The sequence below is a fragment of the Oncorhynchus mykiss genome, chromosome 10, assembly GCF_057628025.1.
Source record: "Oncorhynchus mykiss isolate SJ-2025 chromosome 10, ASM5762802v1, whole genome shotgun sequence".
In the NCBI taxonomy this organism is placed as follows: Eukaryota; Metazoa; Chordata; class Actinopteri; order Salmoniformes; family Salmonidae; genus Oncorhynchus; species Oncorhynchus mykiss.
This window is the reverse complement of record NC_143031.1, coordinates 63,733,915-63,760,912: the sequence shown is the minus strand read 5'-3', so window position 1 is coordinate 63,760,912 and position 26,998 is coordinate 63,733,915. Positions and strand designations below refer to the sequence as shown.

The 26,998-nt window shown below is 42.0% G+C and overlaps 1 protein-coding gene across 1 annotated transcript; it reads right to left on the bottom strand.

Moving 5' to 3' along the window:
• Window positions 1–766: 766 nt before the first annotated feature.
• LOC110534651 (uncharacterized) lies at window positions 767–20,180 on the bottom strand. The gene is made up of 10 exons (XM_021619576.3): window positions 19,685–20,180; window positions 19,126–19,256; window positions 17,730–18,932; window positions 13,248–13,563; window positions 6,546–6,676; window positions 6,200–6,346; window positions 4,135–4,299; window positions 3,686–3,797; window positions 3,336–3,463; window positions 767–2,074 (listed from the first exon to the last, which is right to left on the bottom strand). Exons 1-10 carry the CDS (start codon window positions 19,923–19,925, stop codon window positions 1,142–1,144), a joined length of 3,507 nt encoding a protein of 1,168 aa, XP_021475251.2. The 5' UTR covers window positions 19,926–20,180; the 3' UTR covers window positions 767–1,141.
• Between the last annotated feature and the right edge of the window lie 6,818 nt (window positions 20,181–26,998).

Sequence of the window (26,998 nt, the reverse complement as noted above, 5' to 3'; positions counted from 1 at the left end):
TGTCCTGGAGGGCAGGTAGTTTGCCCCCGGTGATGCGTTGTGCAGACCTCACTACCCTCTGGAGAGCCTTACGGTTGAGGGCGGTGCAGTTGCCATACCAGGCGGTGATACAGCCCGCCAGGATGCTCTCGATTGTGCATCTGTAGAAGTTTGTGAGTGCTTTTGGTGACAAGCCGAATTTCTTCAGCCTCCTGAGGTTGAAGAGGCGCTGCTGCGCCTTCTTCACGATGCTGTCTGTGTGAGTGGACCAATTCAGTTTGTCTGTGATGTGTATGCCGAGGAACTTAAAACTTGCTACCCTCTCCACTACTGTTCCATCGATGTGGATAGGGGGGTGTTCCCTCTGCTGTTTCCTTATTATCAGGTCTGGGTGTTCCTTTGACTTACTTCCTTCCCTTCTCTCAGCGCAACCAGGCTAGTAGTAGAGTCTGAACACACAATTACCCGTTTAGGCCCCACTTCTTCCTCCCATCCCAATCCCCACACATCAAACCTCCTATTCATGATCACTATCTTTCAAGCGGTCGTCACCAGTTTCCACAGTCATAATTATGGCTAAACTCCTATTTCTACAATTTATCTTAACCCCAATGCTAACTTTCTACCTAACCCTAAAGTTAAATTAGAAAATACATTTGTTTTTAGGTATTTTTACAATACAGCACTTTCTTTTTACTTTAACTGTGGAACCTAGTGGAAACCCTTTAAAGCTCGGTCCTTGCCCTATAGGTTCGTAGGAAGCCAACAAAACTAAGGTCATGTTTAATTCTTAATGATAAGTTCATTTTATTTGCTTTTTTTTAATCAAAAGGACAACATGATATCTCATTTATTCAAATATTTGATCACCTATTTTTCTGTTGTTGTACATAAATGAACAGATCCCGCCTGACTATGCCAAATAATGTGTTTTAAAAAGGGGTTATAAAACATATTGTTATGAATAGAACATAGGCAAAACCAAGTTCAGAGGTGAAATAGTGATACACTTCAATGTCAGTGTTTCGGCTAGCACATCAAAACAACAAGTCTGTATCATGTGAGTGTACCCAGATGCTCAACTAAGGGACCTAGTAATCCCCAAAAGTCTTACCCCCAGTACACTTCACATGATAAATAAAATATTTCAGCTAAAGAATAGCTACAATTTCTCCCCATTGTGGGCACAGCTATGTCTGATGAGGTAACTCAGGAAGGAGAAGCTCTTGTAACATAGTTTGCACTTGAAAGGCCTCTCCTTGGTGTGAATGTTCTGGTGCTGTTTCATATATTTAGTCTTAGCAAAGCGCTTCCCACACGTGGGGCAGGCATATGGCTTGTCGGCATCCGTCCTAATGCCCGGCCTTCCACATTGTGACCCAATGACAGAGGAGGTAGAAGCAGGCGCCACCGCCGTCAGGTGGTTAGTCTTTGAGCTCCCTCCTTGACCTCTAGTCATTGTTTGGGTGTTGCTGGGATTGTGTGCTGTGCTATAGGCTAGGTGCTTCTTGTGGTAAACGCCCATCCTGAACCTGTCTGCATTGGTGGGGTAACCTTGAGGTAACTGAGGAAAGCTAGACCCAGGCTTTCTATGAACCCAGTCACCAGACATTAAATGAGATCCTGAAGGAGAAGACAGACTTGCTGATAGACTACCACCAGGGGGGTCTCCCACCACTCTCTGTGAAGGCTGAAGCCCAGGGTGACCTGCTCTGTTCATCATGGATACTGTGGTGTTTGTATCATAGGAACAGGAGGGTCTATCTCTATCAGCCCCAGGCCCTGCTTCACCCCTGCACTGAGACTGTGAAGAGAAGGGTCTGGGCTGCAGACTGGATCCCTGACTGGAGCCTCTGTCTCTCTGATGACCACCAGGACTGAGGTTGTTCAGTCCACCTGTCCATTGGTTGTGTTCTGTGTGGTGGTGGAGTCTCTGTCTCTTGCAGTTGGGTCCTGGTTCCGATTCAGGAAGGAATAGTGACGGCTCCTGAGCCATGGTTCTGATCCGGGGCCAGGGTTTGTGACCAGCCGCTTCGGAGGTCCAGTCTCTCCCACCAGTAACACTGGATATCAGCAAGTCTTCATGGACTGCAGACTGCAAACATAAATTGTACAGAAGAGCATGTGAAGGTTTATATAAGAAACTTTACTGTACACACAGAAACATGACACAATATTATAAAATGTTAAACACAGTTTAAAACACTGTGTTTAACATACTCTCTAAAACACACTCTCTAAAACACTGTGATTCAAGTACCTAACAATATGGAGCCATTGGAATGATACAAAAAATAACAAAATTCAACAAAATGGCATTAGTCACATCTATTCCACAAAAGGATACGTGACAAGTAGAATAACTTTTCTCACTATGGTAACACTTTACATTTTCTTTAAATTTGGTATCCTCCCTTTGATAAAATGTATTTTAGAAAACTCTGGAAAAGGTTCAAAATTACATTATGTAAACATTACACTTTTTAGGACACCAGCCATCAACATATCATCTACTCTCTCTCATCGTTCTTAACTCAATTCACCTCATCCAGTTCCCTATGCATCCATAACCAACATAATTAACTGCAAACTAGCTAGTACTACATTACATCTCACTATACACTATACTATACATGGGCCGTGTGCATTTTCTTCTGGTGTATCCGGAGGTAGCTCCTCTCTGAGAACCTCTACCTCCAGTGAGTACAGGTGAACCGCATTTCTCCCGTGAGGACCTTCAGGTGCATCTTCAGCTGGTCCTGACGGGATAACCTCTTCTCACACTGGGGGCAGTTGAAGGGTATTCTCCCTTGTGTGCATCTTCTGGTGGATCTGCAGGCTTTCCCCAGAACGAACACTGGAAGATCTTCTCTTTGCCACCAGATCTACTGATACTATTACTACTACTGACATTTGTCAATAGGCTTGTGTAGCCTTTTAGTGTTGAGGCTCTGGCATTGTCTGAGGTCTGGTTTAACATTAGGAGAGTGTGAGGAGGATGAAGGCCAGGTAGTGTATGTGTTGTCACAGGGTCCATGTTCCAGTTGATATATCCTATAGAAGGCAGGCTGAAGGCAGAACCTGTTAGGGAGTTAACCTGAGGCACCATCAGCCTCTCTGAATCACAACTATAGGAGCAGGACGGAGCATCGCTAGCAGTCTGTGTCTGTTCTCTCCCGCCGCATACTGACACCTCCCCGTCCCCGCAGACCAAATCTACGCCTCGTCCTGGTCTCAGCCAGTCTGTTGTCATGGAGACTAAGTTTGGTTGTTTTGTGTTTGACTGTCTGTTTCTGGTTGTGGCTAACAGTGTTGTTCCCCAGCCCATAGTTGAGGCGGCTGTACCATCCACTGACCTCCACTATTTCGCCTCTGGTCCTGGCCTGCTCAGTGATGTCATCCCCAGGACCCTTGGCTGCACCAGTCTGGTTCTGGGAATCCAAGACGGCTCCCCAGTCTCCTCTGTTAGCCTCTAGCCAATCACCTACAGGAAGAGGTTACAAAATATACTTTATAAACATGGCAGAGAAATCTACATATGATGTTTTTGTCAATTACCAGGTCAAGTTCATACATTATAATGTGTGGTTTTGTATGTAAACATAAGTTGTATTGATTTTATGAATTAAGAAATAATAGCCAGGTGCATCACTATTCCCATTGAAGATCTATTACTGTATGTAGGCTATATGTATGTCTCTCTTACCTTGCTCCCCCATCTTTAGTCCACTCAACAGATCAATGCTCTCTGGTACGTCTTCTATGGTCTCCTCTTTGACCAGCAGCAGATCAGGCTTCCCATCCTCCATGTCTACTGACTGTAAGAGATACAGAGTGAGAGGATGTTGGATCAAGAAATCTGATATGAGCACCCTGCTATGGAGCACATTCTGATTGGGCAATGAGGGATTGATATGAGCACTATGCAAACATGATAGTTGATTTGATTACTTGACACTCTTTAATGATTTGATCATTCAAAAGGCATGATCCCTCACTTACGACAAATTTAATCAAGACCTGGGCCCGTAGCCACAACGAGTCATTGATCTAAAAGGCTAAACTGATCCTAGTTCAGCACTCCTACTCTGAGAGGCTTTGTGGATACGGGCCCTGACCTAATACCATTCAGACAGTAGTTCACAGTGGGCACACCTCAGTGAGACTGTGTGTGGTCCTGTGCTGCTCAGATGGTTCCTCTGTGGGTTCAGGAGGAGGTGTAGTCTGGTTGTCCTCCATGACCATGGTCCCCTCAGGGTTTCCCAGACCTTCCTCACACCCCTCCTCCTTCACCAGCAGCACCTCTGGACCCTCCTCCTCCTGGAAGAGAGAGGTGATACAGACATACACTCCCTCAGGTACGTAAACACAGGTAATGAAAACACTTTCAACATGGAGTGTTTACCCATCCCCACTACATTTGAGTCCTATACTGTAGTTACAGAATGATTTCACTGTTGTTAAACCCATCATGGTGGACATACATATAAATATGTTGTGGGTAAAAATAAGTCCCCTATGATAAGTCAGACAAACCTGACTATTTTGACATGTACAGTAGGTGTTTGTGTGTAGGTAGGTATATTTAGTAAGTGTATAATGGTTATAAAGCGCTATCAGAATATGCAGAATAGAGTGATATTAGATGTGATGTATATTAAAGAGAGTCTCAATGAAAGTCTTAGGATGAAAAGTCCCATTTAGGTGTTTATTGAACATAAACAAGTTTTAAACACACCATATGAAAACCACACGTCTCAACTGAAAAACTGCATTTTCTCATTAAAAATATCTTGGGGGGGGAAAGAATATAGTAGTTGAATGGAAGTAATAAAATAGGCATTTATGAACATCATATCCTACAACGGTGTTTCCCAACTCAAGTCCTCAAGTCCCCCAACAGAACCCATTTTTATTGTAGCACTGGACAATGAGGTGTGTTTGTCCGGGCCTACAACGAAAATGTGTACTTTTGGGAGACTTGACTGGAGTTGGTAAACACTGGCCTATACAGTACAAACCCTATACGTAATTTACTTTTTAGGCTTATATATCCCACAATGTCTGGGCCTTGCACTTCAACGCTCTTAGTTGTTATGGAAATTGACCCGCTGTTTACTTTTTGCATCTGCATCTTTAATGCAGGGTTTCATCTAAGCCTCAGAAGCTATCGAGTGGAATGGTTACTTTGTTATAGAGTGGAGTGGTTTTTCTGCTGGTGTATCCTGAGGCATCTCCTCTCTGAGAACCTCTTCCTGCAGTGTGTACAGGCGAACGGTTTCTCTCCCGTGTGGACCCTCTGGTGCCTCTTCAGGTGACCAGCCTGGGTGAAGCGCATGTGACACTGGGTACAGCTGAAGGGTTTCTCCCCTGTGTGGACTCTCTGATGCCTCTTCAGGGTGCCAGCCTGGGTGAAGCACATGTGACACTGGGTACAGCTGAAGGGTTTCACCCCTGTGTGGACCCTCTGGTGGATCTCCACATTCTGGGAGCAGCTGAATCCTTTGTTACAAAACATGCAGAGGAACCGTTTCTCTTTACTATATCCTGATGTGGCTCCCCCTCCCTGAGTCTGGGCTGTAGCCCTGTCGTTTGAGTTCAATACCTGATCGAAAAGGACGCGGCCATGTGACTCGGAAGGCCCCATTGACGTGGACACTGGGTCACGATCTCTGAACGCGGGTAAAGAGGAGTGGGTTGGGACATTTAGATTTGTCTCTAAGCTTTCACTGTAGTCTAAGAAGTCACTGGTGCTGCCCTGAGAGTGTCCTCCTAAGTGAGTCTCTACATTCCATGTCAGAGGAGCGTCGCCCTCCACTTTCACAGTGACCTCATTTACAACCAGACACTCTCCTTTCTTATCTAGGCACCCTTCAGTGTATAGACCACTACTGTACCGGTTCCAGTCCCCTCTAGACAGATCAGTCTGTCTCTCTAAACTCAATGGCATGTTGCCAGGGTCTATCTCTGTAGCGTAAGAACAAGACGGATCATTGCCTCCAGTGTCTAACGAGTCACCATCACCACAGGAATGAACAGTCCTCTGGTGAAATACCGGTAAATACTCTGAGCCAGGAGCAGGAGGACAGCCCAGTCTCCTCAGACAAAGTCTCTCTGGGTCTGATCTGTCGTCAGATCCTGTGTGTAAGAGGCTGTGTGTTACAGTTAAAGTCTCAGTGTCTGTCTCGGACTTGAGGACGGCGTTCGGCGTTCCACTGACCTCCGTGATGCTGCGTCGGGTCCTGGGCTGCGGTGCGGCAGCAGTGAGGTCCTCCGTGGCTTCAGGCGGTGCTGCAGTCTGGAGGTCCTCCTCTCCTACAGACCTCTCCTGCTTGACCCCAGGACCTGCAGCCTCTATATCTGCAGCCTGACACAAGAAGTGAGGTTATTATTACCGGTGTCCAGTTGAATTGTATAACAATGTCATAGGGAAGTCTCACAAGCTCCCTTATGGCAGATAAATATGGATGTACATGTAAGCAAGTGAATAGCTGAGGGGAGCCTTTTTGAAATAAACTGGCCACATTTGATGTACTGTAATTTTGATGTAATAATATTACACTAACCTCTATCACAATAATGTGCTCGGTTGAGGTTCCACTCCCCTCATCAACAGTGATTGGTTGGTCATCTCTCCATGTATTGTGTCCCGCTGGCTTCACAAAGCTCCTGTGGCCTCCAGTGAGATGTCCTTCACCTGAGAGAGTGATTGAGGGAAAGAGGTACTGGTTAGGTACAGCCAACCCTATATTGTACACTTTTGACATTGTCTACAATTGGTAAGGATGTAAAGTAACACTTCTCATAACTTCATGATATACTATTTATAGATTGATATGTTTCATGCATCACATTGTTTTCCTTGAGTAAATCAAGAATCTGGTTAGAATATGATAGTGCGTCTTTGACAGCTAAATAATCAGGGGAATTATTTCATACTATCCAGAAACTTACCAAGACCCAATTCTGGTTAACACATCTAAAGTTACACATGCTGAGGAGAACAGGGCTATAGGCCCCACAGCCTCTGTCATATAGTCCAATCGATATGTGCCAAACTTTAGGTGATATGTTCACTTTTTCATAAAAGCATGTGACTTGGTACACTTTGGGGCCCTGAATATGTTCAGATATGGAGCCATCGCAAAAACAACAGTTTTTCATTCAGCCGTAACTAAATGTATTTTGCGTCATATCTTCAGAATCAAACATGATAAACACAGAAAAGGTGACGTCTACACCTATGTTTTCATGGTCAACGATTACAATGACGCCCAGTACAACATCATAAATAGTTCAGTTTATTATCTAATGGAGGATTGCATTGGTAAGCCATGGGAAGAAATCCACTGAAAATCGCAGATTCTGAAAACATACACAATATAATATTTCCGTGGCATACAGAGCCATAGTTGTCTGCTGCAGTGTTCTTGTGTTCCGTGAATTCACAGGGGTCACACAGTATCCACATTCACAACCAGGGGCAAGAAGATCCTTTGATTTGTCTGGGCCCAGGGATTTCATGGGCACGTATGCATCTCAATTGCTTGGCGGTTCCAAATGCCACCCACCACTCAAATTATTATTTCAGAAAATAACATTTCCATTTAGGAGCACTTCACAATTCTCCTTAAAGATCGCACTAACATTAACGATATCAATCAAGTTCATTTTGAGACGTTCAAGAAGAACTAAACAGAACATTTGAAAATCTCCCAACCAATTCTGCTTTGTATTTGTTGATTGATGTCCAGCCCCAGACTCATTTATATAGCCCTTTTCACAACAACTACTGTCAGAGTTCTTCACAACAGCCTGGCACAATGTGGCAAGAGGAGAAAAAAGTTCAGATGGAAGGAACTTCCTTTAGATGTACCGGGTTGAAGGTTGGAGTGCAAGTGTCCATCTAGGTCAGACCAGTTGTCAATTTAGATGAGAGTATACAGTATGTGTCCATTTATACAGTTGTTCATTTAGGCAAGATTCATGGCATGGATGACGCACTTACTCAATCCACTTCCTCCTCACTGGGACATAAAGCCCATAATGAGTCAAAACTGGGCGTTCTGAGAATGTCTCTTGAAGTGTTGTGTGAAATTTTGGCAACTGGTCTTCTTGTATAACGTACTGTTGTGTATTTTATTCGGGCCAGAAGATGCAGCAGATTCTCGAGACAACCACTGCTGAAAGACTACATCCGTTTTCAAGTGGTTCTTGACAACATGGGAAAATTCCAAACCATACAACAGAACAGATTTGACATTGCTGTTGTATTATAGGTGGACATTTGTTTTGAGGCAGTTCTGCTCAGACCTCCAAATGGGATGAGTTGGACAAATGCACAATGAGAGGTTATTGTCTAGACCAGTGTTTCCCAACCCTATTCCTTGAGTACCCCAACAGTACACATTTGTTTTGTAACCCTGGACAAGCCACCTGATTCAAGTTGTCAACTAATCATCAAGCCCTAAAATGAGCTGAATGTGTGTTTGTCCAGGGCAACTATAACTAAAAGTTGTAGTTGCACCAGCTTTCGGCTATACAACAGATTATAGTACTAATTTTCAGATGGCTTCTTTTCTCACTTAAATTAACTAGGCTACTTTTCACTTTGCTAGTCAGAAAAAAGTTGCCGAGCCCTCTCCCGCTAAAATAAACGATATGCAACTTCTAGCTTTCTATTGATTGGACAGGCACCTGTCAGTCAAAGTAAGCAATGACAAGGAAACACTGCTGGTTTGACAGTCTGCTGTCTGTCCCTCCTTCCGGTTCCTGAGTGTGTGGGATGCGTGCGCTGCTGTTGCAGTCAGAGTCGAAGTGAGAGGATTTACTCCTTCCAAAATCTTTCCGCTTGAGATGAGCCCTTTTTTGTATGGAGATCGATGAGTGTCGAATTATATGAGGCTTATTTGATCGAATAGAAGTTTCATAATGTTTAGGCTGTTACAAAATGTACTGATAAGTGGATGCTCATGGCATTCCGGCAACTTTGACGAAAAACAACTTCATTATGCCTGTTTGTCACACGTATCTGCCCTCTCATTGGCTAGAATGGTCCCACCTGACCTCGCCTACCTTCCATCATCGAGGACATGTATTTCCATTATTAGAGCGACCACTCAAATATCTTGTCAATATAATAGATCATCTTTGACGTAGTCCAATTTCTTTACACCGAGGGAGATAGCGTGATGCTCCTTCCTCGTCGCTCTGAGTGAATTTGCACGTCCCATACGTGGTAACGATGAGTCGAGATCCACTTAACCTATTATTTTCTGGCACATTTATTTTGTTTTTTTTATAACTCATACAACGTATTTTTGTCCATTATATCGCATCTGGACAAATAAACTAAAGATCGTGTTCGTATTGTCGATATGAAGTCCATCAGGACATGCCAGACAGTGACGTTAAACAATTTCTGTTTACATTTATAATATTTTGGACCAGAGTGAGGCTCTCTCTCCGATTGTTCCTGTAGTGAGGAGGATTCTTCATTGAATGTTTTCATAATTTATCTGCAAATAATCGCCAAAATGCCTACCAGTATGCAAATTAGGGAGCCATGTGAACGGCTCTGACCGATAAGATTCGGTAAGCTACTGACAAGCCAGAATTTAATTGAGCATCTGTTCTGTTTATTTTTAGGGACCCATTTTGTCATTTGAAAAAAGTGCCCATCACACAATTTGTTTGATTTTAAATGTAACCTTTAATTTAAGATAATTTGGGCTATTTACTTCATTGGCTGGCTACTTTTTCTATTTTGGCTGGCTACTCCATGTGCTTGTGGAAAACACTGCTAGAGATGTTCCAGCTGGGAGAAGAGGGTCCACTCCATATTTCTGGATTTGTATGATCCGGTCAACGGTAATAAGGAATAGAATAGGAGATTAGAGTGAGCTCTGTCTCACTCCAAACTGCACAGGGAATGGCTGTAGAAAGTCTACACCTCATGGATTTCTTCACATTTTGTGTTACAAAGTGGGATTCAAATTGATCTGTCTTTTTTTGGGGTCAACAATCTACACAATACTTTTTAAAAAATGAATGAAAAATAAACACTAATATACCTTGATTAGATAATTATTCCTCCCGAGTCAGCTGTGGGTCTTCTTTGGTTTGCACACCTGTATTGTACAATATTTGTCCATTCTTCTTACTTTCATATATCTTTTTTAATCAAGCTCAGTCTTGCCATAGATTTTCAAGCAGATTAAAGTCATTCACTGTATTCTCGGTAAGCAACTCCCGTGTAGATTTGGCATTCTGTTTTTGGTTATTGTCCTGCAGAAAGGTGAATTCCTCTCCCAGTGTCTGGTCTTTGCCGATGTCAAGCATACCCATACCATGATGCAGCCACCACAATGCTTGAAAATAAGGAGGCAATTACTCAGTGATGCGTTGTTGGATTTGCCCCAACCATAAGGCTATGCAATTAGGCCTAAAAGTGCATTCCTTTGCAGTATTATTGTTGCATGTTTATGAATATTTTTATTCTGTATATTTCTATTATTTTCACTCATTATTTAGGTCATTATTGTGGTCACTACAATGTTGATCCATCCTGTTTTCTTCAATCATAGCCATTTAACTCTGTAGCTGTTTTTAAAATCACCAATGGCTTCATGGTGACATCTCTAAGCAGTTTTCTTTCTGTCCTGCAGCTCAGGTCAGAAGGATAACTGCACCTTTGTGTCTGGAGGATTTAATATATAATCCACAGCCTACATTATTAACTTGACCATGCTTAATTAAGGACATATTCAATGTCTGATTTGTCATTGTTACCCATCTACCAATCCCTGCCCTCCTTTATGAGGCTTTCGAAAAGCTACCTGGTCTTTGTAGTTGAATCTGTGCTTGAAAGTCAATGCTTGACTGAGGGACCTTACATATGTTGTATGTTTATTTGTACTATTTTCTACATTGTAGAATAACAGTGAAGACATCAAAACTATGAAATAACACATGGAATCATGTAGTAACCAAAAAGGTGTTAAACAAATCAAAATATATTTTATATTCTTCGAAGTCGCCCGACTTTGTCTTTCACAGCTTTGCACACTCTTGGCATTCTCTCAACCAGCTTCACGAGGTAGTCACCTGGAATGCATTTCAATTAACAGGTGTGCCTTGTTAATTTGTGGAGTTTCTTTACACCTTAAGTTTGAGCTAATTCGTTTTTCTGTGATAAGGTAGGGGTGGTATACAGAAGATGGTCTTTTACCAAATAGGTCCATATTATGCCAAGAACAGCTCAAATAAACAAAGAGAAAGGACAGTCCATTATTACTTTAAAGACATGAAGGTCAGTCAAACCGGACATTTTCAAGAACTTTTAAATTTCTTCAAGTGCAGTTGCAAAAACCATCAAGCACTATGATGAAGCTGGCTCTCATGAGGACAGCCACAGGAAAGGAAGATGCAGAGTTACCTCTGCTGCAGAGGATAAGTTCATTAGAGTTACCAGCCTCAGAAATTGCAGCCCAAATAAACGCTTCAGAGTTCAAGGAACAGACATCTCAACATCAACTGTTCAGAGGAGACTGAGTGAATCAGACCTTCATGGTCAAATTGCTGCAAAGAAACCACTAATAAAAGGACACCAATAAGAAGAAGATACTTGCTTGGGCCAAGAAACAGCAATGGACATTAAACCAGTGGAAATTTGTCCTTTTTTCTGATGAGTCCAAATTAGATTTTTGGTTCCAACCGTCCTGTCTTTGTGAGATGCAAAGTAGGTAAACGGATGATATCTGCATGTGTGGTCCCCACTGTGAAGCATGGAGATGTGATGGTGCTTTGCTGGTGACACTGTCTGATTTATTTAGAATTCAATGCACACTTAACCAGCATGGCTACCACAGCATTCTGCAGCGATACGCCATCCCATCTGGTTTGCGCTTTGTGGGACTATCATTTGTTTTTCAACAGGACAATAACCCAAAACACACCTCCAGGCTGTGTAAGAACTATTTGCCCAAGGAGGAGAGTGATGGAGTGCTGCATCAGATGATCTGGCCTCCACAAATCACCCGACCTCAACCCAATTGAGATGGTTTGGGATGAGTTGGACAGTTGAGTGAAGGAAAAGCATCCAACAAGTGCTCAGCATATGTGGGAACGCCTTCAAGACTGTTGGAAAAGCATTTCTCATGAAGCTGGTTGAGAGAAAGCCAAGAGTGTGCAAAAGTTCTCATCAAAGGGTGGCTACTTTGAAGAATATCAAATATAATTTGTTTGTTTAACATTTTTTTGGTTACTACATGATTCCATATGTGTTGTTTCATAGTTTTGATGTCTTCACTATTATTCTAGAAAATAGTCAAAATAAAAACCCTTGAATGAGCAGGTGCCCAAACTTTTGGCTGGTACTGTGTGTGTGTGTGTGTGTATAAACTCTGCAAAAGAATACACATCCCTTTTTCAGGACCCTGTCTTTCAAAGATAATTTGTAAAAATCCAAATAACTTCACAGATCTTCACTGTAAAGGGTTTTAACACTCTTTCCCATGCTTGTTCAATGAACCATAAACAATTAATGACCATGCACCTGTGGAAAGGTCGTTAAGACACTAACAGTTTACAGATGGAATAGCAAAATGAGGTTTGAGGTTGTGCGTGGCATCCTTGTAGTCATTGACCATCAAAACATAAGGGTGGGTATACATCAACTTTTCTGTAGTATCGTGTTTGATTTTGTAGATGACACAAAACACATTATTTGGTTATGGCGGAATGGAAAAAAGCCTCCATGTTGAGTTTTTCTTTATGATGGTTCCATATGTGTTCAGGGCCAAAAACTGTACTTGTGTGCCAACGGTGTGTTTGTAAAGCTCTGACCGAGGAGCTGGGTTCATCCGAGCGTTCTGACCTCACAACTGCAGTCAAGCACCTAATCTAACTGTCTAAAGTTGGCTAGTTACTTCCAGACACGAGAGAACACCTCACTCTGCCCATTTTACTCGCCCTTATTAGAGGTGGTTAGGCTGTTTTCATGTTATGTATAGCGTTGGTGACAAACTGCGTTCGCAACAATTTAATGACGTTTTTTTGCCAAAGTTTACTGACACGGGTCATATTTAACGGGTGTTGCGCGTTCGTAAATTAAACAGTTATTCTGCGCTCTCTGGCACAGACGAAAGTGCTCTGAAATCGGAGTAGATAGGCAGAGTGAATTTACGAACGCACCCTTGTAAGTGTAACGTTCTCATGAAAAGGTAACAATTTCCACATATTGCCAGGGCTATTCCGCAAAAATGTACCTCTTGCCGTTACTCTGTATCCGTCGAGTATCTTGACACTTCTCGGGCTGGCGAGGACGCGTTCCCGTGACACCTTCATTTCCAGTAGCTGTAGTTTCCTCCTCAATGCCCTGTTTTCTTTCTGGCTTTGAGTTATTTCCAGACGAAACACTTCATAATCGTCGTCTACGACTTTACATATTTCTGCCACGGCTGCATTCGCTAGAACCTCCATGATGGAGGCTATTTGAGTGTGAAAAACCACACAGTTCGAGTTAGCCATTGTTAGCAGCAGGCTAACATGAACGTTACCTAGATAGGACTTGACTGATAGATGCTATCTCCAAATCGAATTAATGACTACATGGGATAAGTATGTTATGCTGAACAGTTAAGAGTCATATTTCGAGTTCCATTGTTGTATAAATAAAAACGCTAACGTGTTCTTGATTCCTGTTTACTTCTTCTTCTTTGGAGTTTAACGGCGGTTGGCATCCAGTATGTTGCATTACCTCCCCCAACTGGACTATAATATAAATCCATTATACTTTGTGAAATAAAATAAATTGGGGAAAAAAAGACAAACAATAAATATATATAAAAATAAACACCCAACTAACCCTACATTCATTAAAAACCCACTACCACATTCCACTACTTTGACGCTATCTGCCCCTGATACACCAAAGTGTAATGAATAACTTCACCATGGTCAAAGGGATATTAAATGTCTGCTTTAAAAAATATACACTGCTCAAAAAAATAAAAGGAACACTTAAACAACACAATGTAACTCCAAGTCAATCACACTTCTGTGAAATCAAACTGTCCAAGCAACACTGATTGACAATACATTTCACATGCTGTTGTGCAAATGAAATAGACAACAGGTGGAAATTATAGGCAAGACACCCAGGTAGTGCAGCTCATCCAGGATGGCACATCAATGCGAGCTGTGGCAAGAAGGTTTGCTGTGTCTGTCAGCGTAGTGTCCAGAGCATGGAGGCGCTACCAGGAGACAGGCCAGTACAACAGGAGACGTGGAGGAGGCCGTAGGAGGGCAACAACCCAGCAGCAGGACCGCTCCCTCCTGCCTTTGTGCAAGGAGGAGCAGGAGGAGCACTGCCAGAGCCCTGCAAAATGACCTCCAGCAGGCCACAAATGTGCATGTGTCAGAGGGTCAGGGTCAGAAACAAAGGGTCAGAAACAGCCTCCATTAGGGTGGTATGAGGGCCCGACGTCCACAGGTGGGGGTTGTGCTTACAGCCCAACACCGTGCAGGACGTTTAACATTTGCCAGAGAACACCAAGATTGGCAAATTCGCCACTAGCGCCCTGTGCTCTTCACAGATGAAAGCAGGTTCACACTGAGCACATGTAACAGACGTGACAAAGTCTGGAGACGCCGTGGAGAACGTTCTGCTGCCTGCAAAATCCTCCAGCATGACCGGTTTGGCGGTGGGTCAGTCATGGTGTGGTGTGGCATTTCTTTGGGGGGCCGCACAGCCCTCCATGTGCTCGCCAGAGGTAGGTACCGAGATGAGATCCTCAGACCCCTTGTGAGACCATATGCTGGTGCGGTTGGCCCTGGGTTCCTCCAAATGCAAGACAATGCTAGACCTCATGTGGCTGGAGTGTGTCAGCAGTTCCTGCAAGAGGAAGGCATTGATGCTATGGACTGGCCCGCCCGTTCCTCAGCCCTGAATCCAATTGAGCACATCTGGGACATCATGTCTCACTCCATCAACCAACGTTGGACCGCAGGCTGTCCAGGAGTTGGCGGATGCTTTAGTCCAGGTCTGGGAGGAGATCCCTCGGGAGACCATCCGCCACCTCATCAGGAGCATGCCTAGGCGTTGTAGGGAGGTCATACAGGCACGTGGAGTCCACACACACTACTGAGCCTCATTTGGACTTGTTTTAAGGACATTACATCAAAGTTGGATCAGCCTGTAGTGTGGTTTTCCACTTTAATTTTGAGTGTGAGTCCAAATCCAGACCTCCATGCGTTGATACATTTGATTTCCATTGATAATTTGTGTGACTTTGTTGTCAGCACATTCAACTATGTAAAGAAAAAAGTATTTAATAAGAATATTTCATTCATTCAGATCTAGGATGTGTTATTTTAGCGTTCCCTTTATTTTTTTGAGCAGTGTATATTGAAATACCTATAGATGCCCTTCTTTGCGAGGCATTGGAAACCCTCCCTTGTCTTTGTGGTTGAATCTGTGTTTGAAATTCACTGTTAAATGCAGCAAGAGGGAGAAACGGTCTAGAATACTTTTGGGCTCCTGAGTGGTGCAGCGGTCTACGGCACTGCATCTCAGTGCTAGAGGCGTCACTACAGACCCTGGTTCGATTCCAGGCTGTATCCCAACTGGACGTGTTTGGGAGTCCCATAGGGCGGCGCACAATTGGCACAGCGCCTAATTTTCTGAAGTCAGATTTGGCTGTAAAGGATAGCATAAGGGACAAGAAATAGCTAGCCACAATCAAACAATCCAATGTATTTAAAAAGCCCTTTTTACATCAGCAGATGTCAGTGCTATACAGAAACCCAGCCTGAAAACCCCAAATAGCAAGCAATGCAGATGTAGAAGCACAATGAGGTTCATTTTGAGAAAAGACAGCTAACCTTGTTAGCTACCTAGGTATAACTAACTAGCTAGCTAATAGCTAGTTTAATTTCTCACAATTATAACGCAAACAAAATGTTGATTAAAAACAGCATATTATTGACCTAAAAAGTTAGCTGTGTTAGCCCAGTCTCTATAATATCTAGAGTCAGGGTCCAGGGCCAGGATTGCCTTCAGAAAGTATTCGCACCCCTTGACTTTTTCCATATTTTGTTGTTACAGCCTGAATTGAAAATGCATTAAATATAGTGTTTTTGTCACTGGCCTACACACAATACCCCAGAATGTCAAAGTGGAATTATGTTTGACATTTTTACTAATTAATTAAGTATTCTATCCCTTTGTTATGGCAAGTCTAAATAAGTTCGGCAATAAAGTTTAACATGATTTTTTAATGACTCTGTTCCACACACATGCAATTATCTATAAAGGTCCATCAGTGAATTTCAAACACAGATTCAACCACAAAGACCAGGGAGGTTTTCCAATGCCTCGCAAAGAAAGTCACCTATAGCCGTTTCAATTGTTGTTGTTTTTTAAAGCAGACACTGAATATCCCTTTGAGTATTAAGTTATTCATTACACTTTGGATGGTGTATAAATACACAGTCACTACAAAGATACAGGCGTCCTTCCTAACTCAATTGCCAGAGACAAAGGAAACCGCTCAGGGATTCAATCATGAGGCCAGTGGTGGCTTTAATAGTTAGAGTTTAATGGCTGTGACAGGAGAAAATTGAGGATGGCTCAAGAAAGTTGTAGATACTCCAAAATACTAACCTAATTGACAGAGTGAAAATAAGGAAGCCTCTACAGAATAACACAATTCCAATACATGCATCCTGTTTGCAACAAGGCACTAAAGTAATACGGTAAAAAATGTGGTAAAGAAATTAACTTTTTGCCCTGAATAGAAAGTGTTATGTTTGGGGCAAATCCAATACAACACATTACTGAGTACCACTCACCATATTTTCAAGCATAGTGGTGGATGCATCATGTTATGGGTATGCTTGTAATGGTTAAGGACTGTGGTGTTTTTCAGGATAAAAGAGAAATGGAAGTTAAGAATTAAGTACAAGTAAAATCCTAGAGAAAAACCTGGTACAGTATGCTTTCCTCCAGACACCGGGAAATTCATTCACCTTTCAGCAGGACAATAACCTAAATCATAAGGCAAAATATACACTTACCAAGACAACAAATGTCTTGACTTAAATCAGCTTCAAAATCTATGGCAAGAGATGAAAATGGCTGTCTAGCAATAATCAACAACCAACTTGACTCAGGATTGTGAATTGTTCGTAAATTAGATAACTGTATTCCATTTTCAACAAATTTGCAAACAGTTCTAAAAACATGTTGCGATGGGTGAGAGACATTTGAATTCAGGCTGTAACACAACAAAATGTGGAACAAGTCAAGGGGTATGAATCATTTCTGAAGACACAGTATTTCCAGCCTCCAAACATGGAAATGGAAAGAGACATCTGTCACACAAACCACCACAAAGTGTAATAACATTTTGACGATTTTCATTAGGCAAGAATTTATACTACTGTCCACACAAGTCTCTGTGTCAGCCATTCATCTCTGCCTTGGAAATATGCTAGTGCTCTCGTCGAACCACATTGCATTTTGTTATACCACTTGTTTTCAAGTCCATTCGCAAATTGTTCATGCCTCTGATATGCGGTAGCCTAATGAAAAATAAAGGTATAAGAGTCTAAAGTTTTTTTTTACATTTTGTTTTAATTATTGTGATAGGCTCATGTTTTACCGGTACGGCGTAACCCCACTATTTATTTTGCTGGGATGCGGTCAGGACCGTCTTACTTTCAATCCTGATTACATGTCACTATACAAGGGCCGCGTGCATTTTCTGCTGGTGAATCCTGAGGTAGCTCCTCTCTGAGAACCTCTTCCCGCAGTGTGTACAGACAAACGGCCTTTCTCCCGTGTGGACCTTCAGGTGCATCTTCAGCTGGTCCTGGCGGGAGAACCTCTTCTCGCACTGGGGGCAGCTGAACGGTTTCTCCCCTGTATGGACCATCTGGTGCCTCTTCAGGTGGTCCTGGCGGGAGAACCTCTTCTCACACTGGGTACAACTGAAGGGGTTCTCCCCTGTGTGGACCCTCTGGTGGATCTCCACCTTCTGCAGGCACCTGAAGCCTTTGTTACAGAACATGCAGAAGAATCGTTTCTCTTTACTATTGCCTGATGTGACTCCTCCTCCCTGAGCCTGGGCTCTAGCCCTGCTGTTTGAGTTCAATACCTGATCGAAATGGACACGGCCGTGTGAATCTGAAGGCCCCATCGACGTGGACACTGGATTGCGATCCCTGAACACGTGTAAAGGAGAATTGGTTGTGACATTTAGATTTGTCTCTAAGCTTCCCCTGTAATCTAAGAAATCTCTGCCCTGTGAGTGTCCGTCTCCAAGGTGACTATCTGCATTCCATGTGGGAGGAGCATCGCCCTCTACTTTCACAGTCACCTCATCTACCACTATAACCTCCCCTTTCTTATCTAGGCACCCTTCGGAGTATATACTACTACTGTACCGGTTCCAGTCCCCTCTAGACAGATCAGTCTGGGTCTCTAAACCTAAGGATATGTTGCCAGGGACCATCTCTGTATCATAAGAACAAGACAGATCATCAACCCCAGTGTCTAACACGTCACCATCTCCACGGGAATGAACCGTCCTCTGGCTCTGATGAAATACTGGTAAGTAATCTGAGCCAGGAGCAGGAGGACAGACAAGTGTCCCCAGCACCAGTCCCTCTGGGTCTGATCTGTGGTCAGACCCTGTGTGTAAGAGCCGGTGTGTTACAGTTAAAGTCTCGGCGTCTGTCTCTGACTTGAGGGCGGCGTTCAGCATTCCACTGACCTCCGGGATGCTGCAACGGGTCCTAGCCTGGGGCGCGGCGGTCAGGTCCTCTGTGGTTACAGGGGACGCCACTCCAGACGCTGCTCCAATCTGGATGTCTCTGCTGTGCCGTGGGTCCTCTCCTTCAGACCTCTCCTGCTTGACCCCAGGACCTGCAGCCTCTGCATCTACAGACTGACACAAGAACAGAGGAGGTTATAATCGGTACAATGGTTGAATTGGATGACAATGTCGTAGGGAAGTCTCACAAACTTCCCTAGGGCAGATACATATTGTTGTGAGCCAGTGAATAGCTGAGGGTAGCATTTCTGAAATGAACAAGTCACATTTGATGTACTGTAATTTTTTGTTACACTACGACACTAACCTCTATCACGATAACATGCTGGGTTGAGGTTCCACTCCCCTCATCTATAGATATGGGTTGGTCATTTCTCCACCCATTGTGTCCCGCTGGCTTTACAACATTCCTGTGGCCTCCAGTGAGATGTCCTTCACCTAAGAGAGTGATTGGGGGAAAGGGGTGGTTAAATTAGATCATGTGAATGCTCAAAGCTATATTATATGCTATTTACACAGTCTACAATTGGCAGGAATGTAAGGTAACACTTCTCATAACTTGTTGACATACTATTTATTGATTATGTTCCATCCGTCACATTATTTTTTAAAGTATGATAATAGTACATTCAGTAAATCAAGAATCTGGTTATAATGAGTGTCTTTGTGCAATAAGAATTTGTTCTTAATTTGCCTTCCTCGTGAAATAAAAGTAAAATACAACAAATGCGCAAGATAGTATGCAATACTTCCCCTGGTTACTTGGCTATCAAAAACTGAGCAAGACACAATTCCAGGTAACACTTATAAACACATGCGAACCGGGTTCGAGAGCCCCCGCAGCCTTGGCCTTCTGCAAAATGTACCTCTTGCAATTCCTCTGTATCGCTCTCGCATTGTCCTCTCTGCGCGCTCCCGTGCTACCTTCAGCTCCAGTAGCTGTAGTTTCCTCCTCAATGTCCTGTTTTCTTTCTGGCTTTGCGTTATTTCCAAACGAAACACTGCATAGTCGTCGTCTACGAGTTTACTGATCTCTGCCACGGCTGAATTCGCTAGAACCTCCATAATGGAGGCTATTTGAGTGTGAAAAACCATACAGTTAGCCATTGTTAGTTACCGTTAGCAGCTAACTAGCGTTGCCTAGATAACGTCAATCAACCAAGTCCTTCTCCAACGCGAATTAAAGACTACATGGGGTAAATATGTGATGCTGTGCAGTTAAATTAGTAGTACTTTTTATTCACTTGGTGTTAATAAACTTAAAAATAGCAACATTAAAAACGCTAACGTGGAAATTGTTCTTGGTCATTGTTTCCTGTAGAGAAAGGATGTTATTGGTTAGGGTCATAGTGCAAATGGTGTGGCTAAAAAAAAAGGAATGCGCTCTGTTCTTTGCAATACGGTACCAGAGATACTGGATATAATGACGAGATGCTTGTATCCCCCCGCCCTAACAGTGGGATTCGTTGTACACAGAGCTGAACGGCAGACCGTCAAGCACCAGCCTAACACGGAACACAAACCTGCTGCGCGCGTGCACCATCGTGCATACATTTATTTTGTCCCCCCACACCAAACGCAATCACGACATGCAGGTTAAAATATCAAAACGAACTCGGAACCAATTACATTAATTTGGGGACAGGTCGAAAAGCTTTAAAAATGTATGGCATTTAGCTAGCTAGCTAATTTGTCCTATTTAGCTAGCTTGCTGTTGCTAGATAATTTGTCCTGGGATATAAACATTGAGTTGTTATTTTACCTGAACTGCACAAGGTCCTCTAGTCTGACAATTAATCCACACATAAAACGGTCACCCGAATCGTTTCTAGTCATCTCCCCTCCTTCCAGGCGTTTTCATCTTTGAACTTATATGGTGATTGGCATCTAAACTTTCATAGTATTACCACGATGACCGGCAAAGCAGTTCGTCTTTCAATCACCCATGTGGGTATAACCAATGAGGAGATGGCATGTGGGTACCTGCTTCTATAAACCAATGAGGAGATGGAAGAGGCAGGACTTGCAGTGCGATCTGTGTCAGAAATTTAATTTTAGCCCTTAGCAACGCAGACGCTCGTTGGCACGCGCGCAATAATTGAATAACATGGATTTCTAAATGTATTTTGCAACGCGACGTGTCCGGTCTGGTCAGCATGTAATACCCTGACTACATCTCTCACGCACGCGTTGCAAAATAAATAAGATAAGGCGGAGCTTTACCTAACAAAGACTTATAGATGACCTGGAGCCAATGGGTCTGGCGACAAATATGTAGCGAGGGCCAGTCGATTAGAGCATACAGGTCACAGTGGTGGGTGGTATATGGGGCTTTGGTGACAACAGATGGCACTGTGATAGACTGCATCCAGTTTGCTGAGTAGAGTGTTGAAGGCTATTTTGTAAATGACATCGCTGAAGTCGAGGATGGGTAGGATAGTCAGTTTCCATCCCAGAGCTAGCGCATCTAATTCAACTTGTCAACTAATCATCAAGCCCTTGACTAGGTGAATCATTTGAACTTGTTCATGGCTAAAACATTGAAACATCTGGGGTAGAGGTCGACCAATTAATCGGAATGGCCAATTTAATTAGGGCCAATTTCAAGTTTTCATAACAATCGGAAATGTGTTTGTTTTTTACACCTTTATTTAACTAGGCAAGTCCGTTAAGAACACATTCTTATTTTCAATAACGGCCTAGGAACGTGGCAGAACGACAGATTTTTACCTCGTCGGCCCGGGGGATCCAATCTTGCAACCGTACAGTTAACTAGTCCAACGCTCTAACCACCTGATTACATTGCACTCCACGAGGAGCCTGCCTGTTACGCGAATGTAGTAAGCCAAGGTAAGTTGCTAGCTAGCAGTTGCTAGCTAGCATTAAACTTATCTTATATTTTAGAGAGAAATAATCAACGCGTTATAATTCCTGTAATAACTTGCGGCTGAACTTGAAAGGGGTTCCTTCGTTATTTTACCGTTCATGTGTTCCATAGAGAATGTCTTGATCTACTTCAAATAATGTCTGTGTTTCGTACAGGCTTAAACTGCCTCTGCGTTTTGATACCCGTGTAAATCTCACTAGGATAAGGTACATTTTGTCAACATATTTTCATTTTAATCCACTCTACAAAAAATGATCTTTGCTTATATTTAGCCAATATTGATCAGAGTTACCTTGTCCTATGGATAGCTACACAGTTATAAAATTGGCAAGGTGGTGTAAGCCTACACTAAACACAGACCTTATTTTAAGGGAATCTAAAAAATATCCTATGGAATAAATGAATGAAGGAACCGCTTTTCAGATTTTGCTAGAAGGTGTCATGGGAATTATGACTTGCACTTTGGTAGTCAATTCGTACCATGTCCATTATTAAAATAGGATTTCCTCCATATAGAAATTACAGTTTTTGTTTTCAACATTCATCACAGGTAACTTAAACTCTATTTTTATTCAAACAGTTGAGAGTATTTGTCTCCTAAGCAGACTATTCAGTATCATTGTCACTTCAGAGCTGTGTGTGTGTGTTTTACAGATGGCAGAGAAAAGCAGAGCACCAGTGTGGGACTATTACATGGAATTGGCACCTGGGAAAGCAAGGTGTCTTATTTGTGATAAAGATGTAAGCATGGGGTCAGCAACGGCTAAATCAAAAAATACCACCAACCTGTGGAATCACCTCAAGAACACCCATCCAAAAGCCCATAATATGTATTATATTAAGTTAAAATAAAAGTGTTCATTGTTCATTCAGTATTGTTGCAATTGTCATTATTACAAAAATGTGTGTGTGTGTGTGTGTGTGTATATATATATATATATATATATATATAAATAACTTTTTTTTTTAAACAGCCGATTAATCGGTATCGGCTTTTTTTTGTCCTCCAATAATCGGCATCGACGTTGAAAAATCATAATCGGTCGACCTCTAATCTGGCGGTCCCTGAGGAGAGGTTTGAGAACCACTGGGCTAACCTAACCAGGTAAAACTTCGGACCCTAGTTGGAGGGTAGTAATAAATCAGCTGTAAAACGGTTTTATATGAGCTATGATGGGACCAGATTGTTTCTAATCAGGTCATATAGTTTAAAAAAAATAGGCATCTGCGATTGGACAATAGAAGTAACAGGGCTGAGTTTGCTTTAAGCAGTGTGGCATTGTGTCGGCATTTGCATCTGTAGTTAAAAAGTTACTCACAGATCTTGATGAGGATCTATGGAGTGACCTATGCAGGGATGGTGTTACATCCACATTGAACTCCAGATACAGACTGATCCAGTTTAATTTCCTCCATCAGCTCTATATCACCCCATCTAGACTGCACAAGTTCAACCCAGAAATCTCCTCCCTATGTTTTAGATGTGGCTCAGATGAAGGAACATTCCTCCATTCCACTTGGCAGTGTTCAAATCTACACGGTTTCTGGCAGGGGGTATGCGATACCATATCCTCAATTCACGGGGTTGCATTCCCTTTAGACCCGGAGGTCTGTCTACTGGGTAACTTTACCATCATAACCATCATAGCTCATATAAAACCGTTTTACAGCTGATTTTTTACTACCCTCCAACTAGGGTCCGAAGTTTTACCTGGTTAGGTTAGCCCAGTGGTTCTCAAACCTCTCCTCAGGGACCCCCAGATTAGAGGTCGACCAATCTTAGGCAAAGCCATACTATAAAGCTAACAGAAATATTGCTAGCGATTGCCAAGAAATGTATTGCCTTGAAATGGAAATTGGATTCCTCCCTGCCAGTTGCAACGTGGCTATCGGAAGTTAATAGTTGTATCCCTTTGGAGAAAAATCACTTACTGCTTGAAGAATAAGTTAAAGACATTTTACAGAATTTGGCAACCTTTTATTCACTATATGGAGAATCTCCCCCCACATCTCATTCATTGAATCTATATATAATCCTCACATAATGTTTCACACGTAATGTATAATATGTAGCCTACGGCAGGTGATCCAATATCTCGTTATTATTATTTTTCTTATTGTATGTTTGTTTATATATATATTTTAATTTTGTTACGCTCGTCTGTTACTGTCACTTTGTCCTATCGTTGTCTAATATATTTTCTGAAAATGCTGCCCCCTATCCCAAACAGGTTTTAACAAATTATGGTCTGGGCAAGTCGGTTAGGACATTTACTTTGTGCATGACACAAGTAATTTTTCCAACAATTGTAATTCATCCAACAGACTCCCATTCAGAGCGACACACAGAAGCATCCAGGGTAAATGCCCCGCTCAAGGGCACGCTGACAGATCTCCCACCAGGCCAACAAACACGAACCCTAACCTTCCAAGATCCCCCCCCACAGTTCCCCAACAGCTGTCCCTCAACCAATCGAGACCCCTCCCACAGTCCAAGAAGAAAAAGAAAAACACAATTAATTCCCCAACCCCAAGAACCCCCCAATGCATCAACAACCAAGAAAATGATCTAAAGAAGACAGAAGAAAACAGCGAACAACAATGCAAAAAATAAAATAAAAACAAAGGACATCAAGGACAACTAAAATCATAACAGCAATGCCAACTGTATATGTTTGTGTGTGTATATGCATGTGCACGGCATCATTTTCAGGCAAACCGGCATTAGCTGTAAAAACACTGCCCCTATGTCATTCAAACATACTTTTTATTATGTTTTATTTGGAGTTTATTTTTTACTTATCTTTGACCATCATTCTATCTCCCGCATAGAAACTCCCACTTGTCTCCAATTCCACATCCCAACCCTCAGCCCATCCCACCTATCTCTGCTGGCCACCCTCTTCGGATTTCTACGCAACGTAGATCTTTCAACTGTGCTGTAATGTTTAACGTAGAATTTCAATCTATCTAACCGAATAGAATCCACAGATTGCGAGTTGAAGATAAATACTTAAATTGACCGACCCGGTATTAGTAATTGACCGACCCGGTATTAGTAATTGACCGACCCGGTATTAGTAATTGACCGACCCGGTATTAGTAATTGACCGACCCGGTATTAGTAATTGACCGACCCGGTATTAGTAATTGACCGACCCGGTATTAGTAATTGACCAACCCGGTCTCTCCAGATCTCCTAACAGTTCTATTTCTAGGGTCAATTTTAGATCAATGCAATGCATTTTCAGCCATTCCTGAACCTGAGATCAGAAACGGGCTACCTGAGGGCAATACCAAAATAAATGGTCAATTGATTCTGTATCCTCATAACAAAATCTGCAGAACTGTGATGATTTTATGCCCTAAATATTCAACATTTTGTTGGTGGCAAGAATTCTATATAATAATTTTACCTAAAAAACATGAAGTCTTGAATCTTCTGCTGTTTTATATAACAACTCATACACCCTGTACCATGGAATCGGTACATCAAAAATCTCAAACTATTTTGCAATCTGTATGGCACAGTTATCAACATCCTGGTCCTCAGATGAAACTGGTATACTTTCCTATTTATGCTATTTTTATTCTTCTGCCAGTTTTGATTTTTTATATTGGGCAGACAGACCAGTTCCCTACCTTCTCCCGCTGCCACCCGCCTCCTCCATTTTTGGGATAATGCTGTAATAAATTGGTAGTACTCTTGGATTGAGCAGACCTTCCCGTACAATTCTGATAACTCCATGAAGGACATAACTCTACCATTCCAATTTACAATATCACTTAAGAACAAAATACCCCTTTCCCATAAATACAGGTATTTTATCAACCAGTACATTTGAGTTCAGCCATAATATTTGTTGTAATATTTGTTCTATCCTTTCAGGGGGATGAAAATGACATTGTAGCCAGCTCTGCAATGCTTGTTTGAATAAGAGAGATACTTTGAAAAAAGTATCATTTTCATTTAATAGAAAATGAAACATGACAATCTGCACAAAGGCAAAAAGGCCATTTTTAAACAATGGATGAGCTTTTCTTAGTAATCTACTTGAGAACCATTTAGGGTTCAAGTAAATTGAATAAGTGAAGCTTTTAGAGAGAGGTTTAGTGCTTTTATATTTAATCATCTCAACCCACCCAATTCATATTCATTATATAGACAGGCATGCTTTATTTTGTCTAGCTTAGCGTCCCAGATAAAGCTAAATATATTTTGTTCATATGATTTGAAAAACTAATCCTCAGGAGTAGGCAGCGACATAAGTAAGTGAGTAAAATGAGATATGACTAAGAAGTTAAACAGGGAAATTTTTCCATAAATAGACAGGTATTTATCTCTCCATGGTTGCAGGATCTTGTCTATTTTTACAAGTTTTCAATTGAAATTCATTGTGGAGAGCTTATTTATATATTTTGTAATATGACTACCAAGTATGTCTACTTCACCATCAGCCCATTGTATAGGTAAACTGCAGGGTAATGTAAAAGTTGTATTTTTTAAAGATCCAATACGTAATATTGTACACTTATCATAATTAGGTTTTAGTACAGAAAAAGAGTACAGAGAAGTTATTGCAGACTTAATATACAACTTGAGTCATTGGCATACATGGACACCTTTGTGTTTAAGTCTTGGATTTCTAATCCTCTAATGTTGTTATTGGATCTGATTTTAATAGCTAGCATGTCGATGGCCATAATGAATAGATGTGGTGACAGCGGACACCCTTGTTTAACTCCTCTTGACAATTCAAAAACTCTGAGAAGTAGCCGATATTTACTATTTTACACCTGGGGTGCTATACATCATTTTTACACATTTTATAAGAGACTCACCAAATTGAAAAATATCCAGGCATTTATAAATAAAATCCAGTCTTTATCAAATGCCTTTTCAAAATCTGCTATAAATACCAGGCCTGGTTTCTTAGATGTTTCATGATGCTCTATTATTTCTAGTAGTTGTCGTATATTATCTCCAATGTATCATCCATGTACAAAACCTGTCTGATCAGGATGAACAATACCTGGTAAAACCTTTTTAATTCTGAGTGCTATGCATTTCGCTAGTATTTTTGCATCACAACATTGAAGTGTAAGGGGCCTCCAGTTTTTTAGATAGACTGGGTCTTTATATTTGCCATCTGGGTCTTGTTTAAGTAATAGAGAAATCAGACCTTCCTGCTGAGTACCTGACAGACTACCATTTCTATAGGAGTAGTTAAAACAATCTAACAATGGAGCTTTTAGTATATCAAAAAAGGCTTGAGTATACCTCTACCGGTAT

What these genes read in the sequence shown, in the direction of transcription:
- LOC110534651 (XM_021619576.3), bottom strand. Translation starts at nt 19,925, where the DNA reads ATGGCTAACTGTATGGTTTTTCACACTCAAATAGCCTCCATTATGGAG. An exon ending in ATACAGAGGAATTGCAAGAG is followed by an intron (nt 19,257 to 19,684) that starts GTACATTTTGCA and finishes TCACTCTCTTAG; the next exon opens with GTGAAGGACATCTCACTGGA. An exon ending in CCACACACAGTCTCACTGAG is followed by an intron (nt 3,798 to 4,134) that starts GTGTGCCCACTG and finishes TATCTCTTACAG; the next exon opens with TCAGTAGACATGGAGGATGG.